This window comes from Chrysochloris asiatica, unplaced genomic scaffold, assembly GCF_000296735.1.
Source record: "Chrysochloris asiatica unplaced genomic scaffold, ChrAsi1.0 scaffold00023, whole genome shotgun sequence".
In the NCBI taxonomy this organism is placed as follows: Eukaryota; Metazoa; Chordata; class Mammalia; order Afrosoricida; family Chrysochloridae; genus Chrysochloris; species Chrysochloris asiatica.
Genome location: NW_006408541.1, coordinates 14,373,304 through 14,396,039, shown reverse-complemented (window position 1 = coordinate 14,396,039; position 22,736 = coordinate 14,373,304). Strand labels below are relative to the sequence as shown.

At 47.8% G+C, this 22,736-nt stretch overlaps 1 protein-coding gene across 1 annotated transcript in view; it reads right to left on the bottom strand.

Annotated features, from left to right (window-relative positions):
- Nucleotides 1-22,736, bottom strand: part of PREX1 (phosphatidylinositol-3,4,5-trisphosphate-dependent Rac exchange factor 1) — a 353,334-nt gene that overhangs the window by 125,051 nt on the left and 205,547 nt on the right. Inside the window, exons 5-6 of the mRNA XM_006839328.1 lie at nucleotides 10,382-10,453; nucleotides 5,195-5,317 (exon numbers count right to left, since the gene is read on the bottom strand). Of these exons, the coding sequence (XP_006839391.1) occupies nucleotides 5,195-5,317; nucleotides 10,382-10,453 (195 nt within the window). The remainder of the gene's footprint in view (nucleotides 1-5,194; nucleotides 5,318-10,381; nucleotides 10,454-22,736) is intronic.

The window sequence follows — 22,736 nt, the reverse complement described above, 5'->3', positions numbered from 1 at the left end:
AAGCCTATTCGAGTTGGTGTCTCTGTTGATAGATGTGCACACTGAAAGGGGAGAGAAAAGGAAAAGGTGAAGTGACAGGCTTGCCTGACCACCTCCATCTGGACCATGAACAGGCTGGACCAGAAATCAGGGACAAATATGCTTCCTCTCGCATGCCAGTTCTAATCAATGGGCAGTGCTGGGAGGACACTGGAGACATTCTGGAGCTCCAAGAGGAATCCAACACAGAATGTTGTGACAGATGTGTAATGTCTGCCACAACATTGAAGCAGGAAAGTAAACAACAAGGCTGTCACTCCTCATCCCCAGGGCCTCCTGTCTACAGTGTCAAGTCTCCTTCAATGTGCAAAGGACAAGGGGCCAAGGCTTGGGGCATGGAGAAATTACGTTTAGCAAATGATAGCATCTTCTCTTCAAAACCAGGCCCCCTCACTCCCATGTCTTTTCATCGTGCCCAGTCCCAGCAGTGTCTCAGGACTGAGACCCTGCAAATGACAGCCAAGAGTCTCAACTATTCTATTTTCTCCGAAGGGGCTTTATTTTGCCAGAAAGAATTGGACAAACACTTTGACGCACACAGATGTGGCAGGTAAAGAACATGTGGTTGTTGGTTTGAGGTGTGAAGGAAAAGGCAACTGGAGGGGAACAGTGGGAAGGGGGAATCTAGGCCCCTGAGAAGACTCAAGGATTGTCAGAGGGGGCAGCTGCTTGCTGTCCACAGTACCCAGGGGTGACACTGGCTCCCAGACAATGTCTGTTCCAAACATTTCACAGCCAGAAAGACTGAGACTTAGAGGGTTGGTCCATGCAGAAACTTTCAAAGGCTGGGAGGAAGTAGCAGAAAGGGGAACATGGAATTCGAGTCTCAGCTCTGCAAGGGATTCCTCAACCCACCAATCCACACAGCAGTTGAGTTGGGATTGGGAGAGCAATCCATGCTGGCCTCCTTGCTTCCCTCAATGGACTGAACTTGTTTCTGCACCACGTTTGCTCTTTCTCTTCCCCCTATCTGGAATGCCCTTTTTGAAGATCGTCCCATATCACCCTGACAAGGGAAGTCTGATAAAGCACACTACATCCAGTTAGATGTGATTTTAGATAAACAGTGCATACTGGTGTGAGAAACATTGTCCATACCAGCAAATACTCAAGTCATCGCATCTGTACTCATTTAAGCAAGAGTGAGATTTTCTTTGATTTTGCAAAATCAGGTGCCCAATCCAGTAGACACATCACATGGCCGGCCTGCAAACAGTTTTATTCCCCTATCTTGAAAAAGCACCCCCTCCAGTTCCCCTTTTACTGGGTGTCATGGAGTTCACAATCTCCTCCTAAAGTCACCTATTAGTCCTTACTGGGAACATTCTCATTTAAAATTAGTTTCCTTCTTCACCCATGAACTTCCCCTATTATTTCGCCTTGATGGGTGTATTTTTATTTTAAAGTTCCCAGCCAGTCAAACTAGTTCTTCCCCTCCACTGAGCTCCTTTTGTTATGCTAGCCTGCTACCCCCCAAGACTTCCCTTAGTCTGGAAGATGGACCATGCCAACAAGAGTTATGACTCACACTGTTTTTAGTCTCAGTGTATCCCAGATACTGTATGAAGCATTGTCGTTGTTAAGTGCCACTGAGTCAGTTCCAACTCACAGCCACCCTGTATAGGGTTTCCGAGGAGCAGCTGCTGAACTTGATCCGCCAACCTTGCAGTTCAAATGGCTTTGCAGTCTGGCATTAACCCCACAGTCCACATCAGGACTCCATTGTATGAAGCATAGCTGTACTAAAATAAATGATACAATGTCTTCCTGACATTCAAATTTAGTTGGATATGCTGTGTTTTTATTTGGTAAGTGGAGTAACTGTTCTTGAGTTCCCCATTCAACCTCACTTCAAGCAAAGCTGTGCTTCATCACATCTGCGTCTGATACTCTAACGATCTGTATCCCTTATCTGACGTTACTTAGCAACCTGGTTCACTCAGGTACCTGCTCTCTCCTACCACACTGTGAGCCTATAGCAGCCGGGAGCAGGCCTGTCTGTTTCAGTGTCGCATCCTCTGAACCTAGTACAGTGTCTGGCACTAATAGATGCTCAGCATCAGCCCAACTCCTGGCGCCATCACGGGCTAACTTGCACTCTGGCATAATCTCTCTGCGCCTCATGTTCCTCAGCTATAAAGTGGGGGCAATAATAACCCCATGGCCACTGGGTCGATTCCAACTCCTGGTGAGAGTGGAACTGTGCTCCTTATAGCTTCTGAAACATATCGCCAGGCCTTTATTCCAAGGAGAGCTCGAACCTCAGTGAGCAGCTGTGCACATTAACCGTTTGCACCACCCAGGGACTCCGAGTGTAATAACAACACCCCTTTTAAGAGGGAATACATGAAAAAAGCACTGCTGATAAACTTGGTTGTTGTTGGTATGTGCCGTGGAGTCGGTTCTGACTCATTTCGACCCTGTACAGGATTTCTGAGGCTATGAATCTTTACGGGAACAGAAAGCTTCATCTTTCTCCCACAGAACAGCTGGTAGTTTCAAACTGCTGACCTTGTGGTTCGCAGCACGTTTCGTAGCCACTAAGCTACCAGAGCTCCTTGATAAACTCGGTAACTAGTAACAAAAGTTCTGAGGTGAACAGGTGCCCAACTTGTGTCCCCTGCCCACTGACTATGGTCTAAAGTCCCCCTTCTACTGGAGAGCCTGCCTGTGGAGCTCTGTCCCCAGTTGTGACCAGGCCACCCAGGCGCTGCCTGGACCTTGGGAGCTCCAGGAAGAGAAAAGCACTTCCCAGCAGCCTGGAGATGACCTTGTCCCCAATAGCTCCTTCCAGGGGCAGAGGTGGGACTATCGTGGAGGCTGTGTGTACCCCCCTCACCCTCCCCCCCACAGAGGCGAGAAGCACTGCCCCAGGCACTAGGGGAGGGTCTGCTGAAGACCCTCATCCCAAAGCCTCCCCAGAAACTGTCCTGTAACATTCTACCCCTTCCCCTGGGGCAGCTCCAGGCCAGTGACAGGCAGCGTGGGGACTCGCAGGCTCCTCCTTCAGCTGCCTCCCATAATCCACCTGCACACACATCTTGGAGTAGGCTTCCAGGAAGCCCACAACAACAGAGGCAGCTTTTAAAAGCCCAAAGCAGAATGACTGGTGCAATCCCCCACCCCCACCCCAAAGCCTGGTACAGGTAAGGAAGCCTGGGGGTGGAAGGAGATGGGGAAGACTTTTCAAATGAAGAAACTCTGACTCACATGCCAAGAAAGCTGGCTCCTATCACAATTGTTCCAATTACCACAAAGTGTGATACACTGTTAATCCATTTAACACTTGTTAACCTTCCTCACTCTCCCTCCCCCTATTTAGATAGCAAAAACCTAGGGCAGGCCTCAGGTTTAGTCTTAGATGGACAAGAGGTCCTAGCTGGAAGGCAGTAACACAGTCTGCTTTCTATTTTATTTACTTTGACAGTTACCTTTGACTCCACTGGCAATGGGGGGGGGGGGGCGGATCTATTTCTAGCAAGTAGCATTAATTTGCCATTTCTAATAATGATGTGACTTTCCCTGAAGAGCAGTTGCCTGGACTGGAAAAACTGCACCCTGAGTATTTCTGACCCTAAATTGTACCCTGTTGGCTTTCCCAGTCACTCCTCAGAACTGTGAGTCTGCTTTCTGAGTCCTGTGTGGCCACTGCAATGAAGTATCACACCCAGATGAGAAACACAGTGTCGTGTGGGAAGGGAAGGTTGGTGACCTGCCATTTATTTTTTGCACCTTCTCACCTGGGACTCCTATCTTGCTCTCTTATTTAGTCTACGAGGGAACTTCAATACATTTGTGGGAAAATCCCATTATGTTTTCATTCCACTTTTCCACAGACTTTCTGAAGTCCCCTTGTATTTCAGCTCTTCAGGACTGTTGCCCCCATGAAGAGGAAAGAGAACATTTGACTTGTACTAAGCACTCTTCTTGTATTATATCACCTGATTCCTCCCAGCCACACCTTCGGTCAGGGATACTGGTGTGCCCATTTTACAGGTGACAGAACTGAGGCACACACAAGTTAAAGTGAGCGGTCAAGTGTAACATAGTTAAAGTGTAGCTTGGCAGCCAGACCAAAAGTGCTGCCTTCCTGACCCCCATGATATTAAGTCCTTGACGGCAGACCACCGCCTGTCTCTCTCATTCTAGACTCCAGCCACCAAGAGAAGGGAATTGATGATGATGATGGTGGTGGTGATAGCTGAAATGAGAACTAATAACTTATCACCATTTTAGACCCCATCATTCTTTGTTGGGAGGACATGTCCTGTGCACTGTAGGTTTGACAGTGTCCCTGGCCTCCACCCATGAATGCCAGTAGCACCCCCATTCCAGCTGTGACAAACCCACAATGCCTCGAAATAACACCAAATATCCCCTAGCCCCTGGGAGGTCAAAATCACCCCTGGTTGAGACCACTGCTCCACGCTAAGCACACTTTGCAACTTGGCCTCTTTAAGTCCTTCCATATAACCCAAGGAGGTAGACATGATAACCCCCACTTCTCAGAGGAGGAAAATGAGGGTCACAGAGTCCTTGTGCTTGTGGGGTTTGTGTGAGCTTTTCTCACCACATAGAGGGTCTTGGGCAGCACAGGAGAGGCTATGGGAAGGCAGCTGGCTCACATGGGGCTAGCTCACCAGTGTCCTTCCTCCAGCCCTTGCCTGCATGTTAGGGACCCTGCAAGAAGACAGAGGCTATCACAGAACACAGCAAGTGGCTGCCTCTCCGACAAGAGCCCAGACAGGCACCCAAGAATCAGAGACCCTCACTAACTGGGTGGCCGAGCCACAACTCAAACCCAGGTCTGCTGAGTCCAAGTCACTAACTGCGTCTGTTGGTCTCTCTGTGTAGAAGTGCTCTGACAGGCCAGTGGGTCAATCAGTGAGGGGGCCCTGTGGGAAGGGGGGGGCACACACTACGTGACAATGGGAGAGGGGATAGCCACTAAAAATACCCAAGTCAGCCTCGGCCTAGCCCACTTCCATTGTTCCCGGGATGCTGAGGCTGGGTCCACCAGCCTGTGGTGGCCTCTCCATCTTCCAGACAGGCCTGTGGAGGAAGCTGACCGAGGGTGGGCAGAGCGAGGACCCGAGGGAGAAGCTGGCTTTCCAAAAGCTGCAGAGTCTGATAGGGGCCAGGGCATTGTACTCACGAATTTTAAGAAAACATTCCCAAGTTCATGCTGAGACTGAGGCTCCGGATGTAAACAATACTCCAAGGCAGCCAAGAAATCCTTATGAACTTCCAGGATGTCTTCAATGTTAGAGAACAGGATCTGGGAGAAAAAGGGAGGCCCGAGGATAGCATTAACAAGACAAAGAAGGAGAGCAAACTCAAGCATCAAAACATGCATAACCCCGTGCAGTGAAGATGCCCAGAAGCCAATTCACTACTAATAAAACAAGAATGGTAACAGAAAGGATGCCAGCATTTACTATACTCCTTGGAGTTTTGCTTACATCTGGAGTCTCAATTAGATTAGCAACTGTATTAAGAATGTTACATGTAGTTGCGGCTTCTCATCCTCCCTGGAAGGAGCCCTGGTGGTGCAGTGGATAAAGTGCTCGGCACCCAACCTGAAGATCAGCAGTTTAGACCCACCAGCTGCTCCACAGTACAAAGATGGGGCAGTCTGCTTCTAAAAGGATAACCCTAAGGAGCGATTCTACTCTATGTTGTTGTTGTTGTTAAGTGCTGTCGAGTTGATTCTGACCCATAGCAACCCTGTATAGGGTTTCCGAGGAGCAGCTGATGAGCTTGAACTGCTAACCTTGCAGTTCAAACGGCATTGCAGCCTGGCACATTAGCGCACTGCACCACACCAGGACTCTTGTCTATAGGACCACTAAGGAGCTCTGGTAGCACTGTGGTTATGAGTCAGGCTGCTAACCTCAAGGTCAGCAGTTCAAAACTACCAGCCGTTCTGCAGTGGTTGTATACAATAAGCACGGACTGCGAACCAAAAGGGTTCAGCTGCTCTGCATGAGAAAGATGAGGCTTTCTGCTTCTGTAAAGATTACAGCCTTGGTAAACATATGCAAGGTAGCTATGAGTTGGAACCGACTCCATGGCACACCACCATCACCACCACCATAGGGCCACTATGAGTTGGTACTGACTTGGTGGCAATAGGTAATCTTCACTGTAAGGAATTCTGGCAAAAAGGTGGTTAAGCATCTGACTGTTGGCCAAAAGTCTGGCAGTTCAAACCCGCCAGCCACTCTATGGTAAACAAACAAACAAACAAAAGGCGTGGCGATCTACTCGTGTAAAGCTTTCCACCAAGAAAATCCTACGGGTCCGTTCTCCTCTGTCCTACAGGGTACAAGTCAACTCAAGAGTAAGCAACAGCAATCCTCACTACACCTCATGAGGCAGAAACTACTACAATCCCCACTTAACAGATGCAGAAACTGAGGCTCAGAGAATATAATCAGCATTCCCAATGTTAGTGCAGTAAGTTGCAGAAATGAACTTTACACTCAGTATGCAGGGAATTACATATTCAGATATTGTTGTTATGTGACATTGAGTAGGTTCCGACTCCCAGCAACCCAGTAGAGGGTTTCCGAGACTTTAAAACTTCACGGGAGCAGAAAGCCTCATCTTTCTCCTGCAAAGCAACTGGCAGGCTCAAACTACAGACCTTGTGGTTAGCAGTCCAGTAATTATTGTATAAAGCCATCACACTCCTATATATATTAAGATATTAAGTCGGTTCCAACCCATAGTGGTCCTGTATAGGATTTCTGAGGAGCAGCTGGTGAGCTTGAACCACCAACTTTGCAGGTTAAGCAGACTTTGAAGTCGAATGCTTATCCTATGGCGTCACACCAAGACTCCAACACCATAGAGAATTATCCAGCTCCAAATGTTAGTGGTGCCAAGGTTGAGATGGGCACATATACCAAGAATCTGCACTGCAGAAGCAAAAGGCTGGAAACACGCTTTTGGGTGACTGATGAATAACTTTTAGTGACAAATTCCTCACACTGATATTCTGTGCAGCCTGCAAAAAGAATCTATAGATCTGTATGCATGGGTATGGAATTCTGGAATGATCTTCATTGTATAACTACGTGTGTGTGTATACATTGTTAAGTGGGGCAATGGAAGCTCTGTACCTAGCGGGGCTCCAATATGGGGTCCTTTGTGTAAAATAACACATAAAAGAGGCTAGATCTACCCGTGCTGATGGAAGCAGAGACTCTGTCTGGACAGTGACATGCAGGGAACTGTAGGTGCCTCTGGGGAGAACAGGAAGAGACTTCCTTTTCACTCTAGGTATTTTTTTTTTTGAATTGTGAACTGAGTGATAGTTTACATGGGAGAACATCAGTTTTACACAATCATTTCATTGCAATCATTACAATCTCCTCCGTGCATCATCATTCAATAGTATTTACTTCCATTCTCTCTGTTTCTCTTTTTGGGGGGGGATTGGGATGGGGTGGGGAGATGTACACAAAAACACTCAGGAATATATAATAATTTAAACACCCAAAGGGCACATTCTGCAAGCCTACCTCCCGGCACTTTATGTACTTTTGAACTTCAGAGCAAGAAGGAATGAGAGGGCACGAGACTGTATCTCCTCTCTCCCTCTCCAGAGAGACACTCATCACATGGCTGGAAGAGACTAGAAAATGCGCCCTCACTAGATAACTTTCTCCCCCTCTTTCTATCCAGCTCGCATGGTTGAATGTGCTATGTTAAAGACACACATGATAGACCCTACTGTTATACTTAATGGATTAACAAATGTCAGGATATGTAAGACAGGGGAGGCCAAGTCCATCAAAACACATGTACAAGAATGGCCCATAATTTCCCAAACCTGGAAAGATCCCAAATACTCATCAATAGGCGAATGGTTAAGTTGTGGTACGCTATGACTATGGAATACTACACAACAATGAAAAAGGATGAATACGACTATCTACAGCAGCAATGTGACAAATCTCATAGATGCGATACTGAGCAAAAGATATGAGACACAAATGAGCACACGTTACTCCAGGCTCAAGAACTAACCAGCGGCACTTGACATCCCTGGTCACCTTTGGGGATAAGTTATTGACTAGCAGGGTCACAGAGGAGCCTGCTGCGGGTGGGAGATGTTCTCTAGCATCAGTTGGGTCCTGGTTACACAGGTGTATTCACACATGTAACCAGGGCCTTTTACAATAAATTGCACCTCAATAATTAAAAGCGACGTTTAAAAGTTATGATAGATTATAATTTAAAACTACAATAAGACTTTTAAACTGTAGCAAATCAATAATGATTGGTTGGTTATGTGCCATGGCGTCGGTTCCGACTCATAGCCACCCTGTATAGCGTTTCCGAGGCTGTAAATCTTTACCGGAGCAGAAAGCCACATCTTTCTCCTGCGATTAGAAAGCTGTTAGTTTCGAACTGCTGACCTTGAGATTAGCAGCCTGACTCAAAACCACTACCAGAGCTCCTTAAATCAATAATAGGTGCTCAGTAAGTATTTCCTGAATGAAAAAGTGAGTAAAATGAATGAATGTATAGTGGATTTTTTTTTTTTTTGCTTTGTTCTGTTGAAAAAAGAAAAATGTGTATTTAGAATTGGACAGCTGAACTCAGTCTGGATGATCCCAATTCTGCTGGCAACATCCAAAGCATCATGTGAGAAGTCGGCCGAATACATGCCACCTTCTCTCCATCAGACCTGACCAGGGTGTTGACCTTGGCCATGTCCAAGTCATAGAGCTTCTTCACAGCCTGTCTGAGCTGATGTTTGCTGGCCTTGACCTCCTCAGTGAACACAAATGTGTTGTCTTCAATCTTATTCATGGCTGATTCAATGGTCAGGGGTGGGGCCTGATGGTGGCAGAGTGGTCTAGCTGATTTCATCTGGCGATAGAGCACTCTTCTGAGGATAAGTGGGCTGCCTTCAGAGCTTCTTTTGTGTGTGACTGGACACCTTTCAGCACTGCCTTCTTGGTCTTCAACACCTTTGCTTTAGCTTCATTTTGATGCCATCTTCATTAAAAGACTGAATGCATATTGTTTTGTTATTATTAGGTGCCACTGACTCATAGCATCACTATGTACGACAAAACAAAACACTGCCCCCATTCTACATCTTAAGCTCATTGATGCAGCCTCTGAGTCAGTCCATCTCCTTGAGGGTCTTCCTCTTCTTGGCTGACCCTCCACTTTACCAAGCATAATGTCCTTCTCCAGGGACGGGCCCCTCCTGACAGCATGTCCAAAGCATGTAAGACAAAGTCTCACCATCCTGGCTTCTAAGGTGCATTCTGCATGCATACTTCATTCATGACAGACTTGTTCTTTGTTTGTTCTTCTGGCAGTCCATGGTACTTTGTCTTCCACATTCATTGTCTAGCTTTCACTTGCATTGAGGTGACTGAAAATACCATGGGGAGGGGCAGGCCTTAGTCCTCCAAGTGATATCTTTGCTTTTCCACACTTTAAAGAGGCCTTTCACAGCAGATTTGCCCAATACAATGCATTGAATTAATACTTACAGAGTTTCAATCCCAACACCCCCAAGCAGTAGTCAAGTGATGACCTCAAGCAGATCTCTTTACACTGATAAACCTCAATTTCCTTATTCAAAAACCTGGGCTTTAAAAGATCAATGTGTAAGGTTACTGCCCAGATTAAGCAGGCTATTTGGGGGATATGTCTTGTCTTCCCTGACTCTATGGAGCCTTCTGTGTGCTGAAACTTCTGGGCACCAGCCAGGGCCACCTCTGACACTCACCCTGCCCTGGTTCCCCTGCTCCCCTCAGACCAGGATCAGCAGACCCCAAAGACTGAAGGCAGCTTCTTCCCTGAGAGCGAAGTCACGTGAGAAAGCCAGTCCTGGGTGCACAGAGCCTTAGCCATGCACACAGAAGACCTATTGATGTCCTCCAGAGAAACTCCCCAGAGCCAGGCCAAATGGCAGCCTGGCCCCATTACTCATCAGCCGAGCCAACACTCGGTGCCCTGTGCAGGCAGGGGCCAGGGTTGCCAGAGCGGCTGGAGATGCCAGGCTCCCAGGGATACTTGGGAAGGGATTTTCCACAGACTCCTAGCCAGGGCCTTGATCAAAGAGCTGAGAAGACAGAGTGGTTGTGGCAGGGAAAGAGAAAAGGCCTCGGAGCTGGGGCAGTGAGGGTCTGGGCTGACTCTTGCAAACACCCACAAGTACAACTTGTCCGTAGAGTAAACAGGGAGGTCTCTAGGGACTGCTGGGAGCAGGGTGAAGACACAGAGAGCTAATAGCCATGTGACTGACCTCCCCCAGGGAAGGAGCCTAGCACAAGCGCAATTGGGAAGGGCTGACCCCCGTCCATACCTTGACATTGTCCTCGGTGATGCCCTTCTCTGCGGAATCTGCCACATTCTGCCGGATGCGATGCAGAAAGGCCTGGAGGGGAGAAAGGTGAGAGGTGAGTGTCCATGCCTCTACTCTCTCAGGGGTGACCATAAAGAGACATGTATTCATATGCCACCAGCCCATGGAAGGTAGCATGGTCGAGGGGTAGGGAAGAAGGAAGAGTGTACTTTGGTGATGCTGATACTTTCAACTGCTGGGAGAGCCCTCCCTCCCACTCAGTGCACAAATGTTTATTGAGCACCTACTACACACTAGGCCCTCTGCTGTGGCCCTGATGATACTGCTGTGCCCAACACAAAGTCTCCCATCTCAAGGAACTACAACCTAGGGAATGGGCTCATCCTTCCTTCCTCATCCCAGCTCCTCTCAGACTACAGTCATCTTTCCCCCTCCCCTCTTTCAAACTGATAACTTGTGATAAGCACTCAGCTACACAGGTCTGTGGTTCAAACCCACCAAGGGAGAAAGACTTGGCAATCTACTTTCATAAAGGTTACGGCCTAGTATACCCTATGGGACGGCTGTATTCTATCATACAGGGTCACTATGAGTTGGAATCTACTTGACAACACGCGGCTAAAAATAATACAAAAGATCCCAAATATGAAAAGTCTCTCCCCCAGTCCATCATCTCCCCACATCCCAGGGTGACCACAACTCCTCATTCCTTCCCAAGAAGCTTTATGCAAATACACACAAGATGGTGGTTATGTGTTGTGAAGTTGGTTCTGAATCACAGCGACCCGGCACAGGGTTTCCAAGGCAGTAAATCTTTTGGTTGGTTGGTTATGTGCCATGCAGTCGGTTCCAACTCATAGCGACCCTGTACAGGGTTTCGAGGCTGTAAATCTTTACGGGAGCAGCAAGCCTCATCTTTCTCCCGCAAAACAGTTGAACTGCTGACCTTGCGTGCGGTCCACAGCCCTATTTCATAACCACTACGCTACCAGAGCTCCTTACAGGAGCAGAAAGCCTCATCTTTCTCCCGCGGAGCAGCTGATAGTTTTGAACTGTTGACCTTGAGGTTAGCAGCCCAATTTGTAACCACTACGTGGCGAGAGCTCCTTACACAAACGATATGTTCCTCCCCCCGCCACCTTTTTTACACACACACAAATAGCATTCTTGAGAGGATGTAAGGAGCCCAAGGCACAATGTTAAATGCTAAGCTACTAACCAAAAAGTCGACAGTTCAAACCCACCCAGCGGCTCCATGGAAGAAAAGATGTGGCAATCTATTCCTATAAATATTTACAGCCTGGGAAGCCCTATGGGGCAGTTCTACTCTCTCTGACGGGGTCACTAAGAGTTGTAATCAACTCCACAGCATTGGGCTTTGGTTTGGAGCAGGACATCACCTCTGTCCTCTGTGTGATGTGACAGATGAGTGTGAGACCAAGGAAAGAAGGAGCGATGGGCGCACAGAGGGGGAGGAGGAACACAAACACACCCATCAAAAGGGGTAGCTCTTGTCCCCCAATCATGCGGGACAGGTGGGAAGGAAGGTGGGCCTGGGTTTCTTGCTGTGTTTTGTTTTATTTTATTTACAAGAGAAGCCAGAAATTATAGTTTTGTTTGTTTGTTTTAATGGACCCTCCTAGCAACTGAATGTGAACTGGCCATCGGGTGTTGTGAGCAAGAGGATGTGGAGGGACAGCATGAAAGTGAGGAGACCTGAGAAGGTGGTCAGGCCCTTGGGGATAGACTGAAAACAGGGGGCAAGTCTCAGGTTAAGGTCCCAGGAGTCATTTGGAGACTCCTGGGAAAGTAGGTGAATTGTCCTGTTGCAACTGTAGGGCCCCTAAGCTGGGGTGGCTTGTCAGTCACCCTGCCGCTGAAGCTAATTATAGCATGGGGGCTCTGGGGCTGCCCTGTGAGCCGTGGTGCCCCCGTCACAGAGCCAGGCTGGGGTTAATGAAGAAGCCCAACTCATCCACCACGCTTGTCTGGGGAGATCTGCGAATGCTGGGAGATGGAGGGGACGCAGTGCCCCAGAGGGCAGAGAAGCAGGGGGAGCTGGTCAGAGGGAGGCGGTCCCTGCACAGAAGGCTGTCAAATCCTTCCCATCACCTGGAAGAGAGTCTATAGCTATCACCAGGAACCTACTGGCCCACACTTGGGTCCCTGGCAGCATGTAACAAAAGAGGAAGTCCAGGGAGCAAGGACAGTGGTCCACACCCACGTCAGAGTGACCTTAGTCCACCTGTATGCTGATGAGCTGATACCCTCTGTCTGGACTTTACCCCTAAAATCATGCCTCTCATGACTCCAGATGCTAACTTCAGCCATACCACCTGATTGTCCAGGGACATCTCAAAGCCTTACTCCTGATCTCCGAATCCTGCGATCAAATCCTCTCCCCAGTCAGATAATGGCATCTCCATCCTCAGGGACTCCAGCCAAATACCCACAGCTGTATGGATGCCTCATTGTCTCTGACGCTCCGTGTCCAATCTCAGCGATGTATCACGTCTCCCTTTATCTCATAGTAAAAATCTGATCACTCCTCCCCACTGAGAGTAAGGTCCCTTAAGCATACACCAAAGTGTCCAGTGCCCTACCATCTTCTACCCACGTAGTTGCTCTTCCCTGGTTTCCCCTGTCCCTCAAAATTAATTCTCTGCACACAACCCAAACCTAAAACCAACCCCACAGCCGTGGAGTAATTCCAACTCACAATGGACAGGAGATGCTCTTTAGGGTTTCCTAGACTGTAAATCTTTACAGAGATAGACAGCCTCATCTCTCTCTCAAGGAGCGCCTAGGAGGTTTGAACCGCCAACCTCACACAGCTTAGCAGCCCAATGCTTAACCCACTGTGTCACTAGAAGACTTTTTAACTGTAGATCAGATCATGTCATTCCATGGTGTGGGGCTCTCTGGCTTCCCATTGCATTTTTTCAGAAAACAACTCAATCCTCCAGAGTCACAAGGCTTCCCAGCCACACCCTATTCTCTCTGCTCCTCCCATCTGCCAAACACATCTCCACCTCAGGACTTTTGCACATGCTGTTCTCACTAGCAAAATGCTCTCCCCCAGCTCCACCAAGCCTTAGCTCAAATGTCACCTCCTCCAAGAGGCCCTCCTTGTCTTCATGCCATTACTATCTTCCCTTCTTGCATTATGAGCCCATCTGACAAGAAACTGAGATTACATCATCTACCCTGAGAAGTATTGGTGGTGCTGTAGGATAAGCACTGGATTGTTAACCACAAGGTTGGCAGTTCAAAGCCACCTGTCACTCCTCAGAATAAAGATGAGGTTTTCTGCTATTGTAAATATTTACAGCCTGGAAAATCCTATACAGGGTTGCTATGAGTCAGAACCAGCTCCATAGCCCCTAACAACAACCACCTATCCTGAGGAAAAGACCATGACAAGATGAAAGCAAGGCTGGGGTGAAACCCCAGATTTGGAAGCTGGTGGATTTGGTTTTAAATCACAATCTTCTCCCTTCCTGCTGTGTGACCACAGGAAAACACTTTAGCCTCTCTGAAATTTCAACTGACTCCTCCCAAATCAGAGGATCATACTACAATTGTGCCTGCCTCTCAGGATGTAACAGGATACAGTGAATGGAAACTTCATGAGAGGAGGGCCTTTGCCCCTTGTTCACATCTATGTCCCAAGGGTCTGACACATAGTAGACACAAGTCAAATAACTAGATGGACTGTACCTGGCACAGTGCCGGAAACGTGGCCGGAGACTCTGGTTTTGTTTTTTAAAGGTCAGTGAGTCGAGGGGACAGAAGGCAAGAGTTCCTAGGAGATGTTCTAGTAGGGCCCAAGACACTGCCTGCAATTCAAGTCTCCAGTCTCCCAGACTAGACAGAGACAAAGGCCGCCTGGCCCAGTGCAGTCAGCGAGGCAGGAAGCCTGGAGAGCGGCTTGGTTGGCCTAGATTGGGGCTTCCTGTCCCGGTTTCTTCACACGAATGCAGCCTCCACCATTGTGCGGGGACAATGGGAGGCTTGGGCCACCCACGAAGGAGCTGCAAACAGGCCAGCGTGATGGGGCCAACAGGCAGCTCGTGACCCGGAAAGAATGAGCAAGCAGGGGATCCAGCTCAGCCCATATGTTGCCCAAGGCTCGCCTGGCTGTTCCCGGTGGTACCTGTGCCCTCGGCACAGCAGGCCTGGTTAAAAGGAGGCAATGCCAAGGCTTGACAACTTTGGACACTCGGCCAAAAATAACTCCCCTTTGGAGGCCTCCCTTAGAAACAGGGCCTTTCCCACACCTTCCCATGCAGCACCCCTGCCTGGACCACCTCCCCCTGCATCTCCCCAACTTCCTCTTCTTGTGGCTCTGATGATGAAATCCTTCATCTAGAGGATACACAAAAAGAAAGGACAACAGATGAAAACACCCTTAAGCTCGTCACTATCCAACTTCAGCAAATCTTAACATAGGCCAAATTTGCTTTCAAATTTGAAACTAATTAAGTCTGGGGGAGGTGCACGCTGGGGAGGGGCGTGAGGGAGTCCTAGAGGTGCTGGAATATTCTATATCTTGATTGCAGTAGTGGTTACACCGGTGAACCATATGCAAAGCCTCATCCACACAACGAACTCACTTTACCCACGTTACTGTGTGTGTAGACCAAATTTCAATATAGAAAAAGGAAGCAGTGACTCATTACAGGAAGAGGGGAGCCATCTGTAGTACCTGCTCTCTCTGCAAGGCACCTACTCACTAACCTGGACATGGTATTCCTCATCCCCATGCCTGTTTAGCCTGTTTACCATGCACATGGGCATCCAGAAGCAATATAGATACTGTCCTGCATGCTTACAGCATTTATGAATGACTTGCTTCCAGCTACTTGTCTTTCTTAACTCAACATGATTTTCCATATGAACCCACATTCATACATACACTTGCTGTCTGGGCCCTGCCCACCTCGGCCCTGACCTTCAGCTGCCAGCATCCACATCTCCTAGACTGGTCCCTTTCTCCTCAGCAGGGCAGGCTGGACATACTAAAGGCACAAGACCCCCTGAGAACAACCCTCCAGCAGTAATTTACAGAAGCTGGCATGGCAAGACAGATGAGGAAATTGAGGCACATATTCTTTGCCATTTCCCAGAGTGCCCCAGTGGGATTATCAGGCATTGTTAACCTGCCTGATACCAAACTCTTCTTGGTTTTCTTCCCTGCCCTGCCTCACTCTGGCACTCTCCTATTGGTTCTCCCTGGGGTGGCCTCCCAATAAATCACTTGCCCTTGAAGTAGTCTCAGGATTTGTTTGGAGGATCAACAACTCGAATTCCTGAAGACCTCCAGTTGTCCATTTCACTGCTAGGGAGCAACTGGACAGGGTCCTGTGGTGTCAGTATCAGGCTGATGGGCATTTAGGTTGTTTCAAATTTCCTCACAATGAATAAGTCCACTGGGGCTGAGGTGTGCAAGCTTCCCTTCACCTGGTCTACTGGAGATGAAGAACACCTGGTCTACTGAAGATGAACACCTGGTCCAATGAAGATTAACACCTGCTCTATGGAAGATGAACACTTGGTCTACTCTAGATGAAGAACACCAGGTCTACTGAAGATAAAGAATACCTAGTCAGCGAAGTGGTTACAAATCGGGCTACGAATCGCAAAGTCAGCAGTTCGAAACTACCAGCTGTTCCACGGGAGAAAGATGAGGCGTTCTGCTCCCGTAAAGATTAACAGCCTCGGAAACTCTGTACAGGGTCTCCATGAGTCAGAACCGACTCCACGGCACATAACAACAAGTCTACTGAAGATGAAGAACACCTGATCTACTAGAGATGAGCACCTAGTGTCCTGGAAGGTACACCTGGTCTACTTGAGTAGATGCCTAGGTCTCCTGGAGCTCAGGTGGGTGAATTCCTCTAGGTCAGGGGTGAGGAGCCTTTTTCTGTCAAGGGGCCACTTACATATTCGTAACGTCATTCATGGGCCATATCAAAAAATATCATCAACTTAAAAATTAGCCTGGTATATCTGGTCAAACATTTCATTAACTCACCCGAGTCCTGGTGTGACAAAGTGGGTTAATGCACCAGACCGCAAAGCCATTTGAACTGCAAGGTTGGCTCCTTGGAAACCCTATACAGGGTCGGTATGGGTTGGAACCGACTCGACAGCACACAACAACAACAATGTGATGGCAGGAGTCCTGGTGTGGTGCCGTCGGTTAAGCACTTGATCTCAAGGTCAGTTTGAACCACAAGGTCAGTGGTTCCAAGGACCAGCCACTCCTCGGCAATGCTATATAGGATCGCTATGTGTTAGAACTGATTACACACGGCACTTACCTGCAACAACAGCAGTATTCCCCAGCCCTGCTCTAGGTGTCTACCTAGATCTCCTGAGGCAGAAGAGAGTAAGTTTCCCTAAGTGTGTACCTAAGTCTCCAGGAGCATACAATGAGCAAGTTCCTCTAGGTGTATATCTCGGGATGGAATGGTTGGCCGTAGATTAGAAACAGGTTCAACTTCACTAGTTAATACCAAACGGCTCTCCAACGTGACTGTACCATCTACATTCTGGCCAGCAGACTGAGTGCTCCCACCACTCCACAATCCAAACCTCTATCAGCACATTCTCATTCACTCATGCACTCAATAAGCATTTGCTAAGTAAGACCTGGGAAGTCCTATTATGAGTTCATTTGAATCCTCACAGCCAGCTTTCAAGGTAGCCATTTTTGGTCCTGTTTTATAGATGAGAGAAACTACAGTCCAGAGGTTGAGTAACCTAAGTCACCCAAACAGACACCAAGCAAGCCAGATTTGAACCCAGGGCTATGGGAGAAGGGGACCAGAGAGGCTGTTCACTGGGCTCGAGACCTAAGTGTCTCCATAGTCCCCAGGGTTCGGAGTTGAGCAGGAAGACACTCCAGAATTGATTTGTACTGTCTGTCATGGCTGGGGAGGGAGGGGATGGCAGGATAGTGCATCTGCCACTTCCAGAATATTCCTACTTAATCAAGGAGCCCAACAAGAGATTGGTCTGAGGTCAAACAGCAAGTTGGTGATAAAACACATATCAAAACCAGGTTCCTTCATGCCAGGCAGGTCTTGTCCCTGCCCCACCTTGCCTTAGATGGGTGGTTCTCAACCAGGGGATATTGGGCAATGTCTGGAGATAATTTTGGTTTTCCCAAAGGGAACAGAGGATCCTACTGGTGGGTAAAAGTCATGGATGCTACTAAACCTCCTACAATGCACTGGACAGCCCCCGCCACAACAAAGAATTATCCAGCCCCAAATGTTAACAGTGAGAATTCTCTCCCAGTGGACCTTAGTACTTGTCTGGCACTGCTCTAAGTAGTTTAATTCTTTACAAACAACACTAGGAGATAGGTACCATTATTACTGTGCCCATTTTTCAGATGAGGGAACTGAGGCCCAGCACAATAAAGAACCTAATCAAAACCATACAGCTAGTAAGTGGCAGAGCTGGGATCCAAACCCAACTTGCCCCCAACATTAGTCCTCAATGAGTAACTTACATAACATACCGGTTTTCAAGAAACCTTGAAAACCAGTAGCAGCTGTCATCTGGGGGGGCCTGGGAGCCTCCATCTTTCTGGAACTTGTGGCCACCACCTTGGGAAAATAAATTCTACTGGCGATGCAAAAAAAGAGGAGAAAGAGGTCTTAACATTGCTCTTTCAGACACCAGCAACCTGATAGCTCAGGAAGGGATCTCCAAGGGCATCCCAAGTTGGCCAAGGTGACCTCAACTGGATGTACGGTGAAACCTGAAAGAACCAGGGACCAGCTGGAGAGAGGGAGGAGGGCATCCTGGACCATCACAAGAACCAAGGAAATGAGGTGCCTGAAGAACATCCTCCTCCCACATGGTCAGGGTGACCAGTTGTCCAGGGACCCAGAATGCCATGGAACCCAAATGGTTTTAATGGAGTGGCAACAACTGCAGACTGTGTTCACATAGATCTTGAAGCATACGTCCATGAACGTCACCTGTTCTGACTGATTTCATCTCCACTGCCACAGTCAAAGGTCAAAGCCCTTGGTGATGCTCATGAACATCTTCCTTAAGAATAAAGTCCAGTGCCCTTCTGGAATTTGAAATGCAGAGTTTTTAAGAGCAGGGAAAGTTTTTGAAAGAGCTGGGGGACCAGAGAAGAACTTGTTGTGCTGACCAGGTCTGTGGTCTCTACAGGAAAATGGAGGGGTGACGGGTGGGGGCTCTCACAGAAGCAGCCTTGGTGTGAAACCATCTCCTGACTGGAATCTGCCCTCAGCTCCTCAGCCTCCGCCTCTGACCCAGATTTTAGAATTAAAGACTGCATTACTCAGCTGACTTGGTAGCTAAATGTGGCAATGTGGTTAATTTGCAGCCTGTCGGGTATACACAGATGAATTATGTATGCTTCCTTAGAAGTAGCCTTAGGTAGGAGAGAGGCAGGCAGGACTTTCTTCTGCTGTTCCTTCTTCCTACTGTTTGGACTATAAATGTGATGCCTGGAGGTTAAGCAGCTATTTTGTACCATGAAGTTAACGCTACGTGTTAAAGAAGATGGAACAATACACTGTCCCCATACCTGTCCTGGGCTGCCTAAAGCTGCTTAAGAAAGAAAGAAATATATATTTTAGTTAAGGTACTGTTATCTAGGTTCCATCACACTAGCTACTAAACCGAATCCTAAGTAACCAAGTGGAACTCTTGATCATTTTGTTTTTTTGTTTTTTTTAATTTTGGTCTTTTTTCATTTTGGTTTTCCCCCAATTTTTTTTACAACAAACATGATCCTTCTCAATCAAATGTCATTTTTCACATAAATATGGTTTTAATTAAGGAGAGGGGATTACTAAATGTACCCGACTCTCCCTTGCCCACTCCAATCGTCACTACACCTCAGCATCGGGAGGGACAAGACTATCTTGTCCTCCCGGAAGGTGTATGTCCCATGCAGAGAGAGTAGTGGCTGGGACAAGAGTAGGGGCCACTCGAATGAGCAGAGAAGGCCCTCCTGGGATCCCTGTTTCTCTATGTGACTCTGGAAACAACATGATCCCTGTTCCCCAATCCTGCCTGGTCCCCCAACACGCCGGCCTGGTGCTTTCACAGCCTGGCAGGAGAGAACATGAGACTTTCTCCCACCCACAGCCTTCACCACCGCCCAGGCTGACATGAAAACCTCTCCACCCATCGATTTTCAACAAGCACCCGCTTCCAGAAGGCAGGACTAGGGACTGGGGACACAGAGCGAATAACCCAAGCCTGACTTTGCCAACAGGCCCCAAATCTGGATTGGAGAAGAATTCATTTCCATATTCATTCAGTCACAGACACAGAGGATGGAGAGACCTGAATCCTTTCTACAATGTGTCAGTTCCATATAGTACAGCGTGAACTCACTGAACATGTGCAGCTCTTTTCTAAGGAGCCTGGTGGCACAATGGTAAGCTGCTAAACCAAAGTCAGTGGTTCAAACCCACCGCCTGCTCGGTGGAAGAAAGATGTGGCTGTCTGAAACTGTAAAGAGTCTTGGGAACCCCCTAGAGCAGTGCTACTCGGCCTCACAGCATCGCTATGAGTTGGCATCAAATGGACAACAGTGGGCTGGGTTTGGGCTTTTTAAAACCTGTGGTTATAATCTCATTTAGAAGTCGGTTTTCTGCACTATGCTCGTAAAACGGTATTAGTGTTGGGTGTACTTGGAGTCGATCACCTTTGACATTTGGAAGTGGGTTTTCTGCACTGTGCTCATGAGACAGTATTAGTGTCGGGTGTACTTGGAGTTGATCACCTTTGACCTATAAAGAGAGCAGGCTAGGCAGAGAGGAACAAGCAGAGATGGAGAGATAGATGCCAGGCCACATGGAGATCACCAAGCCAAACAGAGACGAAGGCCCACCCCAGTGATGACACAGAGAGAAAAGATAGCCTCTCCCTAGAGCTGTGGCCCTGAAGCTGAGCTCTAAACTGTGAGAAAGTGAAATACTATTTGTTCTAGCCACCCACTTGTGGTATTTCTGTTATAGCAGACTGGGTAAGTGAAGCAGTTACAAATACAGAAACTAAACTGAGCTGTCACCGTTAATGAATCTTCGTTTCAATGTCGACAAATCACAGCTGATGCCAATGTGTCCAGTACCAATGAGCTCCACTTGGAGCTACAAACACAGAGAGGGCAGTAAACATAGATCATGGGCACATTCTACCATGATGGGGAGTCTCAGGTCAGTTCCCCCAGAAGCTGACGCTGAGACAAGGCTTGGAGCATAAAGTCTATTGGAAAGCTTCTCTCCAGCAAGAGAGAAATGGGGTAGAGAAGCAACAAACTGGAGGAATGATATAAAAGAAGTTACCACTGTGAGCAACTTGGGCAAAATCCCTGGCACTTTAAGGAAAGGAAGCCTGGTAACACTGCAGGATAAGCACTGGACTGTTAACCTCAAAGTCAGCAGTTCAAACCCACCAGCCACTCAGAGAGAGAAAGATGAGGCTTTCTGCTGCTATGAAGACTCCCAGCCTCAGAAACGCTATCTATACCGGGTCACTAAGAGTCAGAACTGACTTGGTGGCAGAGCAGTGGTCAGTGGGAAGTGCCCTGAAGCAGCTAGGGCATCAAAATGGAGCCTCCAAAGGAAAGGAGGTCTGGGGTCCCATGAGAGAAAGGGAAACAGAAGAAAACATCTCTAAGGGCGACATCTGCTCCAAGGCAAAAGGGAAGGCTTGTAGAGAGAAAGTCACACAGGTTGCTACCTCTAGTTTCGGGATGCTGACAAATGTCCTTCCAGACAGAAAGGGCAATCTCGTTGTATGCCCCACAATGGCCTTCCTGGCTGTTAAAACCACTGCAGTACTTTTGAGCTGACTGTAAAAATCTCTCAGTGTGGTGAGGCTGAGGTCAGGGGAGGGACTGAGAAGTCCAGGGCAAGTCAGGTCAAACACTGACACCACCAACGTAGAGAACCCATACCCGGAAACACAATCCCTTATAGAGACCACAGACAAGGCCAGCACCCCAAGTTCTCCAACACCAGGATTCTTCCCAAAGCTTTCCTTGCTCTTAGAAACCCTCCTTCGCAAACCCATTGCACATCAATCAGTGTCATGGAGGGCTCAGAAATGGGAGCCGGGGCCTCCTGTTCAAATTCTGCATCTGCCCCCTTACTGCTGTGTGACCTAGACAAGCGAATCCACCTCTCTGTGCCTCATCTATAACACGGATTGGGATAATAAAGCAGCTGAAATCATAGACTGTGGAATGATGCAGACAGAGGCCCTATGATAAGCAAACACAAATCCCAGCTCTGTTGCTTATGAGTCATGTGACGTTGAGCAAGTTACTCATTGTTTCTGTGCTCTGGGTTGCCCACCTGTAAAAACGGAGATAAAGTAACTGCAACACAGGATTACAATGAGAACTATAGATGCACACATATAACATATGCTTGGTACGTGTTCAATAAAGTGTTAGCTATCCGGAGTCCTAGTGCAGCGCTGTGGGATAAAGCACCAGACCGCAAGGGCAGTTTGAATCACAGGTCGGCAGTTGAAATTCACCAGCCGCTCCTTGGAAACCCTATACAGGATCGCTATGAGTTGGAACCCACTCAACGGCACTTAATAATTATTCTCTCCACCTTGAATTTATTAGGGCATCTCTAGGGCTCCTAAGGAGAACTCTAAAATCCGATTAACCCTTTATAGAACTCTTAATGTGTGCCAGGCACTTATACAAAAACCCCACACAAGTTTTACTGATTACTGTTACTTGTTCTTTCCATACCAAACAGCTCTGTCATGGACTACCTACTTACTTTCAAGGGTATAGGTGAAAGACGGAAGGCTGTTACCACATAAGCAGCACACAAAGCCATTCCATGTACCTCCACCCTGCCCCATCCTCTTTACAGTCAGCCATGTGACCCTACAGCCTGAACCTCTCTGAGTCTATTTTCTCATCTGAAAACCAGGTGTAATTCTTGAGGTTTAAGTATAATAACACAAGTAACAACTTTGAAGGATGAGGACTTATTGGAAGAAGTGGACCTGGAGGTTGTAGGGACAGGAGAGATAGGCTGGACTATGAAAGGGAAGAGGAAGTTGCCCGTGCTTAAATTCTAGGTGAAGAACATCCTCTCTGAGTACAATCCATCCACGAAGCATTACCTGGACCTACTATTCATCAGTACAGAGTTGGATGTTGGAGATACAGACAACTGAAACGTGGTCGGGGAGGGATTACGTCATTACGGCATTTACTCAACAAATATTTATTTGCACCGAGTATGCTGCTATAGAAGGAAAAGGTCAAAATGGATGTCAGAGGAGACTCTGAAACTTGGTCTCCAACGTAGAG